Source organism: Ammodytes marinus, assembly GCF_949987685.1.
Source record: "Ammodytes marinus genome assembly, chromosome: 6".
NCBI lineage: Eukaryota > Metazoa > Chordata > Actinopteri > Uranoscopiformes > Ammodytidae > Ammodytes > Ammodytes marinus.
The window spans coordinates 4,024,326-4,041,728 of NC_137235.1; the positions used below are offsets into that span (position 1 = coordinate 4,024,326).

Genomic DNA, 17,403 nt, shown 5'->3' on the forward strand with positions numbered 1-17,403 from the left:
TATTTTGTCAAAACAATATTCCATCCCAAGATATTACCTTTATATTGATAGGAAAAAAAGGAGGGAAGGAAGGAAGGAAGGAAGGAAGGAAGGAAGGAAGGAAGGAAGGAAGGAAGCAGATATGAGAAGCTGAACTCTGCAAATGTTTGGATTTTTTGCTTTAGAAATTATGATTTTTTTTGTGGATTGAGTAATCCACAAACACTGGAGCACTAACTATCACCGCATGGTATAAAGAGGTTTTAAATGAATACTAGTCACAGGATTCACAGGCATTCAAGGAAGGAACATTTAAAAAATGAATGAACTACCCTGTTCCTTTGATATTGTTGTTGTGGTTCTAACAGTTGTTAATCATCTCTTCATCCTCAAGTGATTCTATACAATGAGGAAATGTGAGGTATAATTAGATTTTTCCCTGAATAACAAATTTGATTTAGCATATGTTGGCAGTGTGTGGATGAGGGGGGACTGGAGGGCACACTTACCCAGCTTTTTATTTACCTCCATACATGAGTGATTATTGCTCGTGGCCTCACTTTGTCTTGCCTCCCTGCAGACGCGCTATGACGGGTTCATTTAACCAGGCGCCCTTCACAAGTGATGAAAAACAAATTGGCCACAGGCAGAGCCCGTCTGCGGCTGAATGGAATGAGTCGTTCGGCGATAATCTTCAACAAAGGGATGGAGTGGATGTTGACATCTCCAGGGGGGGTGTACCCCCTTATTCCTGGGGGCCATAGTAGCGCCGAGAGGCAGGCAGGGGTTGGGGGGACGAAGGGGGGCTACTCCAGACGCGTCTGAATTGATTTCTGGAAGCAGCAGATGCTTTTGTCTCAAACGCATCAATTCACAATACCTCCAGAGTTGGTAAAGTCCCTGTAGGCTGCTGCATTGAAGGCCATTTGGCATAAAAACTCATAATTCCAACCACAGATTTATTTATTGATAAAATGCCCATACATACATTATTTGGTTAATTGGATTAATTAAGCCGGAGCCATTTGTCTTGCTGATACAATTTCAGCATACGAGGCAATATTTGCACCTTCAACTCTTTCCAGTGCAGGTGCGGGGGCTACATATCATAATGTAAAATACTGCATATTGTTGTAGCATGGCAACCTATTCAGACGAACATTTCTACAGTTGAACATATCAGTCGATGAATCAATTTGTCAGAAAGTGACAGAAACAAACAACAACAAACAAAGGATGGGAGTGTTTTCTGCTTTCCTGTATCTTACATGATAGTAAACTGATCGATATTTTGGTTTATATTTTTCAGACAAAACTGGCAATTTGAATTTCACCTGGGCCATTCTTAAGCGTTTAATAAAACAAATTCTGAATCGAAAAAATAAAAGTCTAAATGATTACAATACATAATAAATAACTACAAAGAATCAGGCTGTGTGAAAATGCTATCACATCGTTCAACTCCGAGTCAAATGTGAATAATATAATCTCCTATTATAAGTGTGTAGGTTTTATGAAACAGACTTGACCTGAATAAAGAGCCGAAATTATTACTTTGGGAACTGTTTGACTGCAGGGGGAAACCTAAAGCCCAGCCCTAATTATGAACCTGTCAAATCACATTGTTCTTTGAAAGCATTGGGACATAGTTAGGTATGCTGTAGGTGTATGTCATCGTACTTAAACTTTCCTTAACTGATCTCGTCTTTGTTCTGCGTTCTCTAGAGTCATGGATTATTTTTATACATTAGAAGTAGAAGTAGGTTTAGGAGGCAACTTAAAAGGTCCTCTGAGGAACTTTCAGTTTGTGTTCATTCTTGCTCCCCCTTTGGACAAAAACGGTGGTGTTTCTACTACACCAGCTGTTGTTCCTGGGTGAGCTTACAATGACAAAGGTATTAAGCAGGGTTCAACATAACTTTTTTTTCCTACTGGCCCGCCGGGCCAGTGGATCCGAGTTTTACTGGCCCCTTGTATATTTTCACTGGCCCTGCACACACTTTTTTTTTCTTCATAATTTAGTGTCAATAATTATAATACCTGTATTAGAAAAATAAAGAAAGATAACCAGATCTAAAGGGAATATCTATACTGTAACAGTATAGATATTCCCTTTAGATTTGGTTATTTTTCTTTTAGTTAATTATATGAAATGTTGATATTGCTCATACACATAATATAAAACCAGGCAAACATATTGAATTAGAAGCCTACAACTGAAAGTATGTTGAAAGAGTCGGCCAGTATTTTAAAGTCCAGTAGTTTGAAGGTTGTTTTTATTCTTGAATTTGGGCAGTTTAATGAATAGTTCACCTGCAGAAGTCATGTTCAAACATAAAAAATAAATAAGAGATGAAGGTCTGATCATTCTTTGTGGTGTGGTAGGCTGTTTTTATTACTTTCTCTATATGCATTAGGGATGTGAATGTGTCGACCGAATGACCGGTTTTCCACTTTCGCTCAAGTTGACTTTAAAAATAGAATAGAAATCCGAAAATCAGTGGGTTATGCCGTTTTTTTAATGGGAGATTTCACCGTATGTGAGTTCACGTCTGGTCGTGAGCGCGCTGCAGCAGTGTCACTTCTCCATGAAGTGTCAGCTTCACATAAGAGTCCGGTGTGGGACCATTTTTTCAAACTATTGATAAAAAACAATGCAGTGCAAAATATGCAGCATAAGTTAAACGCTCGTCTAAGACTATGACGTTAAATCACCTTAGAAACACACAATGCCTTCGTCCGATCACAGCAGCGTTTCACCGTGTGATCTCGCCAGCGAGTGAGCCGCCGCGCAGATGAACTGTGGTTTGTGGCTAAAATAATAACCGGGGATATTCTCCCCGTTAGCGATTTCAATGGGAAAGACTTCCGCGATCTGATTGAATGTCTCGAGCCTGAAAACACAGTGCCAAACTGCGCGACTATAGGAACTGTACAGTGAGCGGAGTCCCTCCGTTCGTTTCTGTCTACAACCGACACAATCACCGGAGACGCATTCACAGCGTTTAAATAACGCCTCTCATTTGTATTACCATTGGGGCTTGGATGCAAATATTGTAACATTACGGCGGCAGATAAAGGAAAAGCGCAGTTATCATTTTCTGCGCCTCAACCTCTGCTGTGGGAAGAAAGAAAGGGGGCAGAGTAAGTCGATTGATTTGTCGACTCGCAGGCGGACGGTAGGCAGCTCTGCCAACGGTGCCTGTCAAAACGCCCACGCATCGGTTGTCCACTGGCCTTTCATTAAAAAATATATTTTATATTAGGTTTATTATATTGAGTCTTAAATAAACACTGCTTTCATTACGACTCAGAACGCGCATTTCAATGAACCATGATGTAGTCTACAAAAAGATACTGAACTGTGATTGGCCAGTCACTGGCCCGGGCGGGACAGTGACTGGCCAATCAACTTGCCCTGCATATGATTTTACTGGCCCCGGGCCATCGGGCTATACGTTATGTCGAACCCTGATTAAGAAAAAACTATATAAAAATAGCATTCTCTGCACTGATGGTCTCTGTTGCTGTAACAACAAAAATCTGACTGTTTCAGAAATATTAAAAAGTTCCTCTTAGCACCTTTACATGTGGTTTAATGTGATTCTGTATCTGCATCGAGTTCTGTAAACTGAGCTCCACAAATGTGGCTTCATTTTCGCCAAATCAAAAGGAGTCTTTAAGGGTATTAAAGGGATTAAGGCTGCAATAAAGCAAAGACAAAATTAACTCTGAAAAACATAAATTCACTCTGCCTGCACTGCTGAGTCCCTAGCAGCTCCTCGAACACTTCACTGGTTGAGCCTGACCTCTGAACTACCTGGAGGAAGGAGAGAGAGTTTCTTAATGGGTATCAACACAATACGATATCACAAATATTAGAATTATGGTTATATGATTATTAGAATCCTTTCAAGTGGGCAATCAACAGTAATTGTTGATTAAAAGACCATCATAGAAGAAAAAGAAAAGTGTATGAATATGGCTTGTAGATTAATTATTACGATTTAAATACATAATAAAGAGTGTTATATATTTCTGCTTAGGAAATGTGGCAACAACAAAAAAAAAACTGCGAGAATCTTATCTGAAGTTGTTTTGTTAAATGGTGCCACACTTCAGTTCAATTATTTGAGACAAAATAAAAATCTTAAAAGATACAGCTTAACTGTTAAAAACTAACATTAACTTCTAAATGCACAAGAAAGTAATAGAATAGTCACGAGTAGAGAAACTCAAACACTAAACTTGTTCTATGGGATGTTTGTTTTCAGACTTACACCTCCACGTTACCTGATAGCACCATCTAGTGGACAAACAGCAGCACTACACCAAAGTAAAGCCTTATTTTTAATATATTTAGGTGAAAACGGTTAGAGCAAGTGTTCAACAATGGGCCATTGACTCCTCATATTGACTATGTACTGAGGTGTAAACACTGAAATATCTCAAATAAGAGAAACAGTTTAAAACATTATTGAATATATAACAAAAGTCTTATTGTAGGAAACTTTTAATCCAAAAGGTAACGATTTCGCAAACCAATCCAATGTACAGGGTTCAATTATTTTACACTAGAATACAAAAAGACAAACAGACGTTACCACAGTTTGGACCAGAAGGGGACGAGCTCACCATTACACAAAAAAAAAAATGTAAAACAATATAATTTTAAAAAATTGTTAGCACCTTTGACTAAGTTCAGTGTGTTACAGTTTCTCCATTTTGACCGTCATTGGGAAACTAAATATTCATGTAAACTTTTAAGGGATATTATTTTACACCAATTTATGTCCCGTTTAACTTTCACGTGGCGTATTGTTGATCAAACAGTGTTCAGGAGAATCATCAATGACCATGTACTACAAGCAAGCAAGAGATCAGTAACTAAATGTTTCACATTAATGTAGAGAGAAAAAAACAGACCATGACAATGACTTTAGACAGTAAGGCTCTGAGGGTCTTTCTGTGTTGAGGATTTAAAACAGTATTTCACCTCATGTATCATCATCTCATCTGTTCTTATGGTTAAAAAAATCCAAAACAAATGGAAAAACAGAGAAAGGATTTTTTTAAAACATCAATGTACCTTATACTGTACCTGGCTCAAAATCAAATTCAATCCACATGAAAACAGCAATAAATACAACAGATAACAAATTAGTTCTCACTCCTTTTGAAAACTGAGAATGCTTATTGAGATGATGCAAATATGATGTAGACAGAGATCCCGATTCAGTCTGGTTAGAGTTCATTTAAAATGATAGAAAGAAAGGCAGAATATTGTATAAAAATGACCTTCAGAATATGATATTATACTGTAAAATAAAATAAAATGAAAATAGAGGTAAAAATCTTTCAGCGTCCATCTGTAGCGTTTGACATGTCAGTCAATTTCAACACTTTAAATCCCTTTCACAAACCCTTCGTTACAACCTCCACAACCCTTTCAACACATACAAGATGCACCAGTAACAAAACGAAAAAAAAAACATACAGTTATGGTTTAATAAAATATTTCAACCAAATTACAATTTTAAGAACCATAAGCATATGACATATGTTGTATGTTTAGTTCTCAGCGCTGTACATTTTGGACATTTTTACTGGTGCATCCGTACTCGCTACACAACAAATAAAGCAGACGTCAGTTAAGTCGAACCACGAGGAGTAAAACTGCAGGAGAACTGTTCATAAACATTTAAATTTTACACTCGGTTTCTGCAAACACAAAACCAACCAGGCAAATATGATTTGTAAATTGTTTAGTATCTTAATTTCTCGGTAATTCTGTTTTTAAGGAAGACATCAAGTAGTACAAAGAAGGCGCCATTCTTTACTTATTCTGTGTGAGATGTATTTGGATTTATATATAGACACACTTCGATTTAATTAAGCAACAGAATGCACCTGAATTTGTGTTGCAACATTATTGATTTGCGATACCGTTGTAGAATTTTGTAAATAAACAGTTTTAGACTGCGCACAGGGACAAACTTTATGTTGTCTTTTTTTTACCAGACTTTAAAGTTGGCCCTGTGTCTGTCAGAAACATGTCAGTAACGAAAATCCCCATGTAAATGACTTAATGTCCCTTTACTCACAAAATAAACTGTCCATCTGTTGAAATAGTTTGTGATGGCACGCTTTAAAAATCAACATTAATAACTGTAACAGGCTTATGTCTCAGCATTATGTTAAAAATGTGTGTACAAATCAAAAACAGTTTGTTCCTAACTTTACTCACTCATGTCTCAAAGAGAATGTCCTCTCCTTAACAAACATACACGCCATGTTAAGCAGAGGCAGGACCTCACCTGACTGTAACAGAAACAGATAACTGCTTATTTCAACCAGAGGAAATTCACATACTTTTTACTTTCAGTAAAACCCTTATATCAAATATATCAAGCACGTCAGTTGAAATTCAAACAAATGACCTTTCCATCACCCAGCTGAAGACAAAAAAAATCCAAAATAAAGTTATAAATTAAAAAAAGGGTAAAAATGCAACAATTCATATTTCATAAACAGGGATCCCAGTCAATGTTTCCATAATGAATAAGTCTGTCAGATTAATAATAATAATACAATTAAAAAATATTAATAAAATCCTGTTTTTCGTACCAGGATTAAAAAACAAATAAAGTGACCTGCTCACTGACAACACCAAGAAAATATCTCCCAAAAATTGTACCAAAAAAAACAACTGTCACAGTTCCAAATAAGTCAAAAAATTTAAAAATAAAACACACACACAAACTGTACAACATGCGTACATATTCCATACTCAACAGCCGACTGTAAGCGCTGTACGTTAGTGGTCATAAGAGTTCTATACAGTAGGTAACAGTAAGAAAGTTTCAAGTGATAACTGGCAGAAGCAGGTCTGAGGCCAGAGACACCAAACCAAAGCAAAGGCCCCAGTTAGTTTGATTTAAATTATTCACATTAAAATACAGCTAAGAAATGAGTGTTAATGCTTATGCTTGAATAGTTATAAGCATATTTTAAGACGTGATTTTTCAGCACATCCTATAATGGAGACTTGTTGTTGTCCCAATTGGCACATGGTCCTGTTATTTTTATGTTATTTCATTATGTAAAATAATCGATATTCAGCCCCACACACACATTCCTATCAAACTCCCAATCCAAACAACTCTGACATCAGAAATAATTCATAAAACTACAGGAACTTTTGCATTTCTAAAAACAGCTAAGGCCCTGTTTAATTAAAAGTGTGGCTGATTAATAATCCAATATTTTCACCACTTGTTTCTTAAAAGGGTGCTCTGAAGAACGTTCAGTTTGTGTTAATTCTTGCACCCCCTTTTGGACAAAAGCGGTAGTGTTTTAACCACGCCAACTGTTGTTCCTTGTGTGCCATGAGAAAGGCATAAAGAAAAAACATATCAAAACAGCATTCTTTGCACTGATGGTCTCGTTTGCAGTTACTTGTCATTTATGATCATTAGAGGAAAAATTTGACTGTTTCAGAAATATTTAAAAGTTCCTCGTAGCACCTTTAACCAAATTGGAAACATAATTCTAATATATGAATTATGAAGTAATTCATCAGAACAGAAAAAAAATTAGGGGCCTTTTTGAAAAAAGTATTTCTGGAATTAGAAATAATTCCTTTACATGTGTTCTCAGATAGTGATCACATATTGAGGCCATAATTGTGTATCGTTTGTGTACTTAGAGAAAAAGCTACAGCTAAGAATGTAAAAGGACAACAGTTGATACCAGTTTATAACCCTTTCCTCCTGATAGAAAAAAAAATAGAAAAATAGAAGCAGTGAAAAGAGGAGTTCCAGGCTTTGGTTTGGGCTGCTCTGGCCCAAGACTGAAGCTGCTGTATATCAGTCACAGTTAAAATAGACAAAACAAGAGGAAAGGTAATGTTAATACTGCCCATGTCCTGTCTGATAGGAGGAGGTGGGGTTTCACATTGAGAATTCCTAAGCCGGAGAGAAACACATCCGGGTCACAGAGGGAGAGTCCTGTTGGAATGAGTGGAGAGAAGGGAAGGGAGAGAAGGGAGGGAGAGGTGGAGGGAAGGATGGATGGATGGGTGGATGGATGGATGGAGGGAGGGGTGGAAGGATAGATGGGTGGGTGGATGGGTGGGGAGAGGAACTTATAAATAAAAGTTGGCAGCTACGACATTCGTCCAAACTGTTGTGTGAAAAAAAATATACCATTAGTTTAGCATAACCTATATTTTAACATGTGACTTGACCTACATGATAAGGTATACAAGGTCATTGTGGAGAATGTTTGCTGGAAAATCACTTGTTGTCCAAATCAGTAAATATCTCCTCACAATCTACTACCTGTCCATACTGTGTGTGAGCTGAAAAAAATAAAATAAAATCACAGCCTAGGCTCTGTAAACTTGTATGTCAACAAAGTGGGCCCGCTTTGTATTCATTCGCAGAGCACAAGGAGACGTGACAATCAGCAGATTGTGCGACGAAAGTAAGTCTTGACCGATTGTTCTCATATGTTCTCAAAATGTTTGTTTTTTGGTCTTTTTGATCAAAAACACTGCGGAACAACTTTGAGACACTGCTGATTCTGTCTTCAAATCCTGGTTGACTTGGAAAGAGTAAGACATACTGCCACGAAAAGAAAAAAACCCGACACATAACGTGATACAAAACGTAAGATAAACTGTCAAGTTTCCACGCCTGTTTAGTTATAATTGAAGAAGGAAAGACTGTCATACCTTGGAGACCTTCAGAGGTCTGCCCTTAGTGAAAGTAATCTCTGGGTTTTTTACCACCAGCCCCGCCTTCCCCAACACAGGACCATTTAATGGAGTGTTCACCTGCAACAAAGACACAGACAGACAGACAGACGGACAGACGGACAGACGGACAGACGGACAGACGGACAGACAGACAGAGACACACACACAAAAAGTGAAATGTCAGAAACTTCAAATTGTGTGGCCGATGGAAGAAAAAAGGTTAAACTATGATTCAAACACAACAGCAAAGCCCCCTAAATAAAAATACAGTATAATAAATCAACAACAGTGTCCTAGTCATCACAGAGAAATAGTTTGAGCTAAATACAAATTGCATTACCGGTAGATATTGACGACATATTGTCAAGAGTATAAAGAATAATAAATAGTCTCACCGCTTGTAGCCTGACGTTCTCTTTATCAGTTTTCCTCCGTGGTCTGGAGACGGTGTCGGGGGAGATGTGTCTGCCGCGCCGCTCGGCTGTCAGCTGATCACCACGAACCCTCCGCTGTTACCAGGGAAACAGGTGGAAAACAAAAAACAGAATGGAGAAAATATATGACATCATGTTAATTTTCAATGATACTGTATGTCTGAATTTCACAGTCAAACCCTTTACTGAAAAAAAAAAAAAAATCACAAACACAAATGAGCATGTGCTACAGCAGTTCAACGTATGTCAAAATACTCGGCAAGAAAAGCTGCACAGTAGATTAACTGCTGAATAGGTTTCACTTAATATTTTCATCACCAATTGCACTGATTGGTTCAATGGTAAATATTGTCTATAACTGTGGAAAATAAACAAGCGAAAGTTTAATATACTGTATATGTGAGAAAAAGAAGAATGGGCATCTTTGCATTGCTGCCCAAAGGATACTGACTAATTGCAAGCCCCAAAAAATAATTGCAATGACAATCATGGTCATTCTCTTCTATCAAATAAAAATTAAATTAATATGACCACTGAATAGTGTTTGGTTTACGAAAAAAACTCTTGTATGACATTAAACAACATGTTCAATAAAGTAAATGAAATGCAGATAAGGGGTACCTTGATCAGTCCACCAAAGGAGCGTGAACGGGGATGTTTCTTGCTGGGAGCTGGGGCGACATCTTGGTGCTCGTTGGGAGGCGTGTCTGAGGTCGTCTGATTGACTAACTGCATATTGAAAAGAAAAAAATTGAAAAACAAAAAAAATGTATTAGGGCCTGACCGATATGTCGGCCGATTATGGCACATCTCCAAAAAAATCGGGAATCGGCAAAATGGCCGCCGATTTTTTGCCTATTTTTTTTATTCAAGCAATCATGTTGAGTGAGATACATTGCCGCCCCGGAGGTAGCCTTATAGCCTATTAACAGCAGCAGCAGGTGTGTTGTAATACATTGGATTAATCACACTTGACAGTTCCCCCTGACACCAATTGCAGAGTCATTGGTCATCTCTTTACTGTTAATAGTAGTTGATATTACTATAGTTATTGTATAGAATTTATATAGTGCTTTATTGGAGGTCATTCAAAGACACTTTACATCAAACATATAGAAAATCATACTTATAGAAAAAGAAAACAAAATACAGACAAATTAAAGATAAGGTTTGGAGTGGAGTCCGGTGTAATTATGCTTTCTTAAAGAGGTGAGTTTTGAGTTGACTTTTGAATGAGTTTATTTAGTCTGAGATGCTGATGTTTGGAGGGAGGGAGTTCCAGAGGGTTGGGTGCAGTTACATAAAATGCTTAATGTCTGAGTTTTAAAATGTGTCATGTCACTTTAGACATATTTGTAACACTTTTTTTTTTTTTTAGATAATGCATATTTCAATAAATAAAAAGTCCCTGTACACCTATTGACAGTAACAAGTATTTATATATATTTAAGGGTTCAAAAAAGTTTACATACCCGTTTACGGAGCCTTTGCTGTGTATTAACACCAGCAGAAGAAGCTAATTTTCTACATCAAAGGTGCTCCGAGAACTTTCAGTTTTTGTTCATTCTTGCGCCCCCTTTGGACAAAAGCTGTAGTCTTTTTACTACGCCAGCTGTTGTTCCTGGGTGAGTGTAACCATGACAAAGGCATTAAGAAAAACTATATAAAAATAGCATTGTTTGCACTGATGGTCTCGTTTGCAGTTACATGTCATTTATGATCATCAGAGGAAAAAATGAGACTGTTTTAATATTTAAAAGTTCCTCATTGCTACTTTAATGTTTTCAGTTCTTCTCTGGGACAGTTAGTGAAAAGACTGTTGAACCTGTCGGACGAGTTTCTTCTTCTTGGCGGAGTCGGGCATGTTGTGGTGGACGTGTCTGAACAGGTCCTTCAGTGCCTCCTCGGTGTACTGCTGGGCTGGAGACTGGTACTGCTCCTGCTCTGGTGCACTGGGGCCCAGGACGGCTGTTCTCTTCAGGGGCAAACCTCTCCACGGGGCAGGGGGGCTGCTTCTGCTGCTAGCCACCAGTAGCTCCAAGTCATCCTTAGATTAGATTAAATTATGTATATAAATGTATAAATTGGTGGACAACTATTTAGCTCTGACAATTTTGTTTTTATTCTGTAACAACGACAAAATAAAGCTGAACTGAACTGATCCTGGGTGAGGAGAGGGCAGTTTATGGTTAAAAAAAGCAATTAAAATAATAATATTAAATGACATAGGCATGGTTACGCTTCCAATATTTTCCATCAGATTCAGTTGATACCATGTCGCAACAAATGATCTCGCAAAATGTTCATGTATTATGTATGTGATAGATTACACAACATTTGGGTGAATTTCATTGAAAATGGTATTATTTTTTATCAATTATATAATAGATGCGGAAGACGATATCTTTTTGCATGAACCATTTAGTAAAATTGTATATTTTACTTTTAGATATAAAGTCTTTACAAAGTTGAATTTCTCGAAAAAGTTGCAGATGATTGGATGGATAGAGAAAAGGAAGGGGAACTGATGAATTAAACATGCACAACCAGAGATATGAGAGGGAAGACAAACTGCCAAGAATTGTGTAGTGTGTTTGAGTTGGATGTTGGAGGGTCGGTGCTCTGATGTGGACTCCCTCCACTCACCTTGGACTGCAGAGCCTTGGTCCCTGTGAAGTGCGCTCTGGCATAATCCCTCAGGTAGACAGGAGCCTGAGCAACACACAGCAGAAGACACACACACACGTCACTCATCCACACGATATCCATCAAACCAGCAACATATTAGGTTAATGTGTGAGTGAGAGTGAGTGAGTGAGTGAGTGAGTGAGTGAGTGAGTGAGTGAGTGAGTGAGTGAGTGAGTGAGTGAGTGAGTGAGTGAGTGAGTGAGTGAGTGAGTGAGTGAGTGAGTGAGTGAGTGAGTGAGTGAGTGAGTGAGTGAGTGAGTGAGTGAGTGAGTGAGTGAGTGAGTGAGTGAGTGAGTGAGTGCATGTAGAAATCACCCTGAAGAGTTTCTGTGAGTGTTTGATGAGGAAGGCCATGCTGTTGTTGAGTTTCTTCAGATTGTCTTTCAGGTCAGCGGCCGTCATCTGGAGCAGAGCGGAACACCAGTCAGAAAAACACTGAATTCAGAGATGTTGATCACTATGGGACATCCTTTCCCATGCTGAACCTCGCATACACAATCGATCGTTAAGTAGACAGTATGTACTAGTATATACCTGTTGAGCATGAAGCAGGGAGGACGTTAGTAGGCCGTTTCGAATACAGCCTTAGTTTTGTCTTATTCACAAACTATAGCAGCATGATCGCTATGTTTTTATTATTTTTTCTGAAGCCAGCACTGTCTGGGGCAACCAAACTGAACAGTTTCAATTCCACATATACCAGCTTAGAGGTGGAGTCAATTCTGGAGAATGGTTGTTCTCAAAATCAGTACATACCTCCTCTCTTCTCTACTAACATCAGATTTTTTTTCAGTGTACACACAGTACTGACGGGCAAGAAGTTATTTCGACAAGAAGCATTCTCCAGAATCGCTGACTCTACCTGTATGGATTACGTGCAAGGGTATCACAATTTTTCCACGCAATTTTCTTAAAGGTGGATGAAAAATTGTCGTGAACAATCTTGCAAAATGGTGAGTGTTAAACTGTTTAACAAAACAAAACAAAAAATCATATTTGCAAAAGCCCCATAGTCGCTGATCACTATTTTACGAAGTCATAAAACACTAATCTTACATGTCTGGGCCAGAGGACGTGCGGGGCGAACATGAGGGCGAGGTTGAAGGCAGACATCTTGTTCTTGTCCTGCTGCTTGGCGGTGTGGTAGAGCAGGTCCAGGAGCAGTTTGAGCAGCGAGCGGTTGGCCTGAGGCAACAGCAGGAACAGAAGCTGCAGCGCCTCGATCTGACGCTCCTTGTTTGGTACGGCCGTCTTGTTGCCTTGCTCGTCAAACAGAGTCATGTCTGGAAGAGGGAGGAAGAGGATGTAACCATTCCGTTTTATTTCATCTTAAATGTATTGTTCTATCTAGTTGCTGCTCTTCTATTTGCCTTGTAAATTGTATATTCTGTGTCACTGCTTTTTTTCTATTTAACTGGAATATTGTATATTTTCATGTTTCTTTCTTGGCATTCAGTCTGTGGAAAACAAAGGAAGAATTTCACTGTATGACTGAGAACATGTTTCTTATTGTGGATATGACAATACACACTTTGAATCTTGAATCTAATGTCATGCATGCGTGCGTGCATGCGTGTGTGTGTGTGCTTGTTTACGTGTGTGTTCATACCAGCTATCTTAAGGTGTGCGTGGAAGTGTCTGTGTGTGAGCAGGGGCTCGGGCAGCTCTCCCAGGAAGGTCTTGAGCAGCGTGGCCACGTCGTTGGGGTGAAAGTCTCCACACTCCAGGTCCACGTCCGTCCCGCTGTTGAGGAGCTCCTTCAGCGTCTGCTGTCGAACGCTGTTCCCTGGGACCCGAAACAGACCCTCCACATGCAGGTCTGGGTGTGTAACAACAGCTGGGTTAACATTTAAAAAGATCTGATGATTTAAACCAAACGTTCTGGTTGGGAGGGAGTGAGGGTACGCCACAGGGTTTTTTGTGCTTTTTTTTTCTTTTTTTAGTACCGTCTTGTTAGTCTCTTTCTGTCTCTTAAAAAATGTAAAATAATAAAACGCTGATCACAGAAAAAAAGGGACTAGTTCGACATTTAAAAATGTTTTGCATCACTCTTCGGTTTAATAATGTTGTAACGTATTTCTTTGGACCTGCTCCTCTTGTCTACCAGAGTTTGAGCTAAGCTAACCTGGATGAGAGACCTTTGCCCATTTCTTCATCAAAAATGCATGCAGTTACAGGAATGGTTTCTGTCGCCTTTTCCTGAGCTTTTTTTAAAGCTAAAATGTATAAATGTTGAACTATTATTTTTAATTAATTCATTATAATTTCATTGTAGTGAATTGGGACGAACAGAAAACATGGTATCCAATCATTGTTTTTCTTCTTTCTCCAACTACCAGCAGACGGTTACTCCTGTTTGCAATGAGGACGTGGGAACAACTGTCATTAAGGAATCTGTGGATTATATTCAGATGACTCACTCTTGCTGAGGTACGCGATGAGCTGGTAGATCTGGGCAATGCAGCTCTCTGTCAGCGGGGTTCCAAACACAAAGCCTTTATCTGGAAAAGTGTTAGAGAGACAAAAGTGAGTGATGGGATTGATAGTGGCTGAAACAACATTCTCAATTTCTAGAAACACTTCCCTTAAGGTCAGGGTTCATACAGCTTAAAGCAAGTTACATTATAGGACTTTTTAAGAATCTGTGAGTTAAATTCCAATATATGAAATTAAAAATGTGAAGAAGGCCTGGAGTCCCTTCATCAGCCCTGATTTTGCAGAACCTAGCAGATGTGTGTTCACAATTTAATTTTCAATCATCGCGTCCTTTCTGTGAAAAGCACAATACACAGCTCACCTCGTAAACACAGAAATAATCTGTGCAGTTCAACAGAGAAAAACAGACAGTGACGTTAGTAGGAATGTGAGGAAATTTATTTTGAGAAGAACTTAAAGCTCACACTTAGAAATGAAGATGATATTAAATGCTTGCCACAGCAGCAATGAAACTAAGATTTAGAACAAGCTTTTTGTTTTATCCTTTATTACCAGCATTCATTTTAAAATAAATACTGAAAAACTGGATATTTTTTGGGGGATTTTTTTTTTTCATAGCTGCCAAGGTCTCCATGATAACTCATGGCATGAAACGATGGATTCTCTGGGACTTCCAAATGCTGTATTAAATATGACAACAACATAAAACAAAGATAGGCATTCACCCAGGCCAATTGTGTTACAGATAAATTCTCATCAGATACAGTATAGCTCATTAATAGCATTATAGTTGAAATAAAATAGATTTCAAACCAACATAAAATATGGCTCTAACAATGAAGTCTAACCTTTGCGTTTGAGGAAGTTGAAAGAGCGAAAGAATCCTCCGTTTCCACCGGTTGGCGTCTTGGGTCCCTCGTCGCCGAGGAGCTGAGCGAACTCTGTCCCGGGCAGATCGATGAGGCGCGTGATGTTACTCAGAACCAGCTCCAGGAACACCTCGGGGTTCTCGTGGCGAAGTTTCTCCACAAAAAAGTCTGGGTTGACGATGACGGGCGGGCGGCCGACGCGAGAGGCCCCCGGGGATTCCTCATTATTGGTCACCATGCTGCTGCACACTGTACCTCTGAGGAGACACAGAGACACACAGAGAAAGAGCCAGACAGACAGACAGACAGCCCCACACACACACACACACACACACAGACACACAGAAAGGTTAGACTACTGTGTTCTTGTAGTAAAGGAGGGGATATCGTACACAAATAGGTTAGAACCACAGGCCACATAAGTTCGAAAATAGCTAATAAATAAATTTGGTTAATACATGTTATACAGGCTGCAGGGAAAAATAGGAACATTAAGCATTCAAAATAAGCAAAGTCAAGCTCCCACAGCTAGTACAAGTGCTAACAGTAACAGTGCTAACAGTAACAGTGCTAACATTTAGCCAATTCAAGCTGATAACCCCCACTACTGTTGCTGAACTAATATATAATACAATAAACATTTAAAGTGCAAGCATCTGTATGAATGGCCAAGAAGTAGTTATAAATAACTAACCAAAAAACAAAATGTTTCGCTTTGTTGACAAACGTTGAGCAGCTAACGTTGACTAACTGACAGTAGGCTACTTGTCAATCATTCGCACTGAAGTACGGTTTGCCTACCCGTTTTATTCAGCTTTACCCTTAACGTATTCTAACTCGGCTTCAATGTTAATATAAATAAATAAATATTTATTTATTGTCAGTTTTATTTCGTTCTTACCGTCTATTTTGGTTTTCATCGAGATCTTTCCCCGCAGCCATGTTCCAGTTTGAATCCTCCGCTGTTGTCCACCAGTCTCCGCCCACCTCGTCAGTCACGGTCTCTGATTGGTAGTTTTGGCCGTTGTGGGCGGGACAAGCGTTCTCTGATTTGCATGAGCCTCACTGTGATTGGTCGGTTTGAATTTCAGTAGCAGTAGCTGGGTGTCAAAAGATAAACAAGAAGACACATCTGTCTGTCTGTATTCAACAATACAAAAGGACAATGAACCTGCAAGTAGGCCTATATAACAATAAAACATCACAAACTCATCTACATTTTCACACCACAAATCCAAATTATATATGCATACACTACTCAGTCCTGTTCACCACAACAAATAACTAAAAACTACAAAGTGCTTAGGGTGCCATGGTGAAGTGGTTAGATGAATTATGAATGTTACTGACCTCTGCTGGTGAACAGTAGGTTTTGCTATAATATCATGGATCAGGTTCACAGTGCTTTGGCTCATTACATTACATTACATTTTATTTAGCTGACGCTTTTATCCAAAGCGACTTAAATGCATTCAACAATGAAGGTACAAACTCAGAACAACAGGAATCACGTTAGTACTATAGCCTCAAATAAACTAAACTACAAGGTGCCAGTGCCACATGTAAATGCAGGCTCAGCAAATTAGGCAGAAAGCTCTACTTTTACATTTCCCATGTTAGAAATACATGGAACATGCTAAAGTAAGAGGGACAAACAGGTTTTTTTTTTTTAGATATTTTTTTGGGGCATTTTTATGCTTTATTGATAGTGCAGAGAGACAGAGGTGAAATGGGGCAGAGAGGGGAGTGACATGCAGAGGACGACCGCGGGTGGGAATCGAACCCGGGTCTGCTGCTGGGCCCGACCCGGGAGGGGAACGCCTTACCAACTGAGCTAAAGGCGCCCCCATTGTGACAAACAGGTTCAATAGTCAGGGTTTTTAATTTCACAGACGTATTTTATGTTGATCAGTTATCATGAGGCCTAAAGGCAGGATTCATATGCACTGAATAGCAGAGTTATAGCAGAATAAATAGAACAATATGGATCTGTCGTCTGTGGTAATGTCTGTGTTCGATTTCTCATCATCTGGCTCCATTGAAACTTCCTCATGAAAATAATACATATATAAATAGAAGAAAATTATTAAATTATCAAGGGAGGATCACAGGAAGGCTGGTTTATAAAAGTTTTTTTGAGAATAGACCTAAATAGCGAGACAGACATTGCCATCCTGATTTCCTTTAACCGGGTTGGTCCACAGTTGCATGTTGGCCTATGGCACGTTCCATTCTA

General features: G+C 38.9%; 1 protein-coding gene across 1 annotated transcript; it reads right to left on the minus strand.

Annotated features, from left to right (window-relative positions):
• Positions 1–4,541: 4,541 nt before the first annotated feature.
• Positions 4,542–16,110, minus strand: arhgap19 (Rho GTPase activating protein 19). The gene is made up of 12 exons (XM_080030057.1): positions 16,069–16,110; positions 15,147–15,424; positions 14,283–14,363; positions 13,472–13,681; positions 12,919–13,145; positions 12,178–12,264; positions 11,821–11,886; positions 11,000–11,221; positions 9,796–9,903; positions 9,136–9,249; positions 8,717–8,818; positions 4,542–7,988 (listed from the first exon to the last, which is right to left on the minus strand). The coding sequence occupies exons 1-12, from the start codon at positions 16,107–16,109 to the stop codon at positions 7,947–7,949; spliced, it is 1,578 nt and encodes a 525-aa protein (XP_079886183.1). The 5' UTR covers position 16,110; the 3' UTR covers positions 4,542–7,946.
• Positions 16,111–17,403: the final 1,293 nt, after the last annotated feature.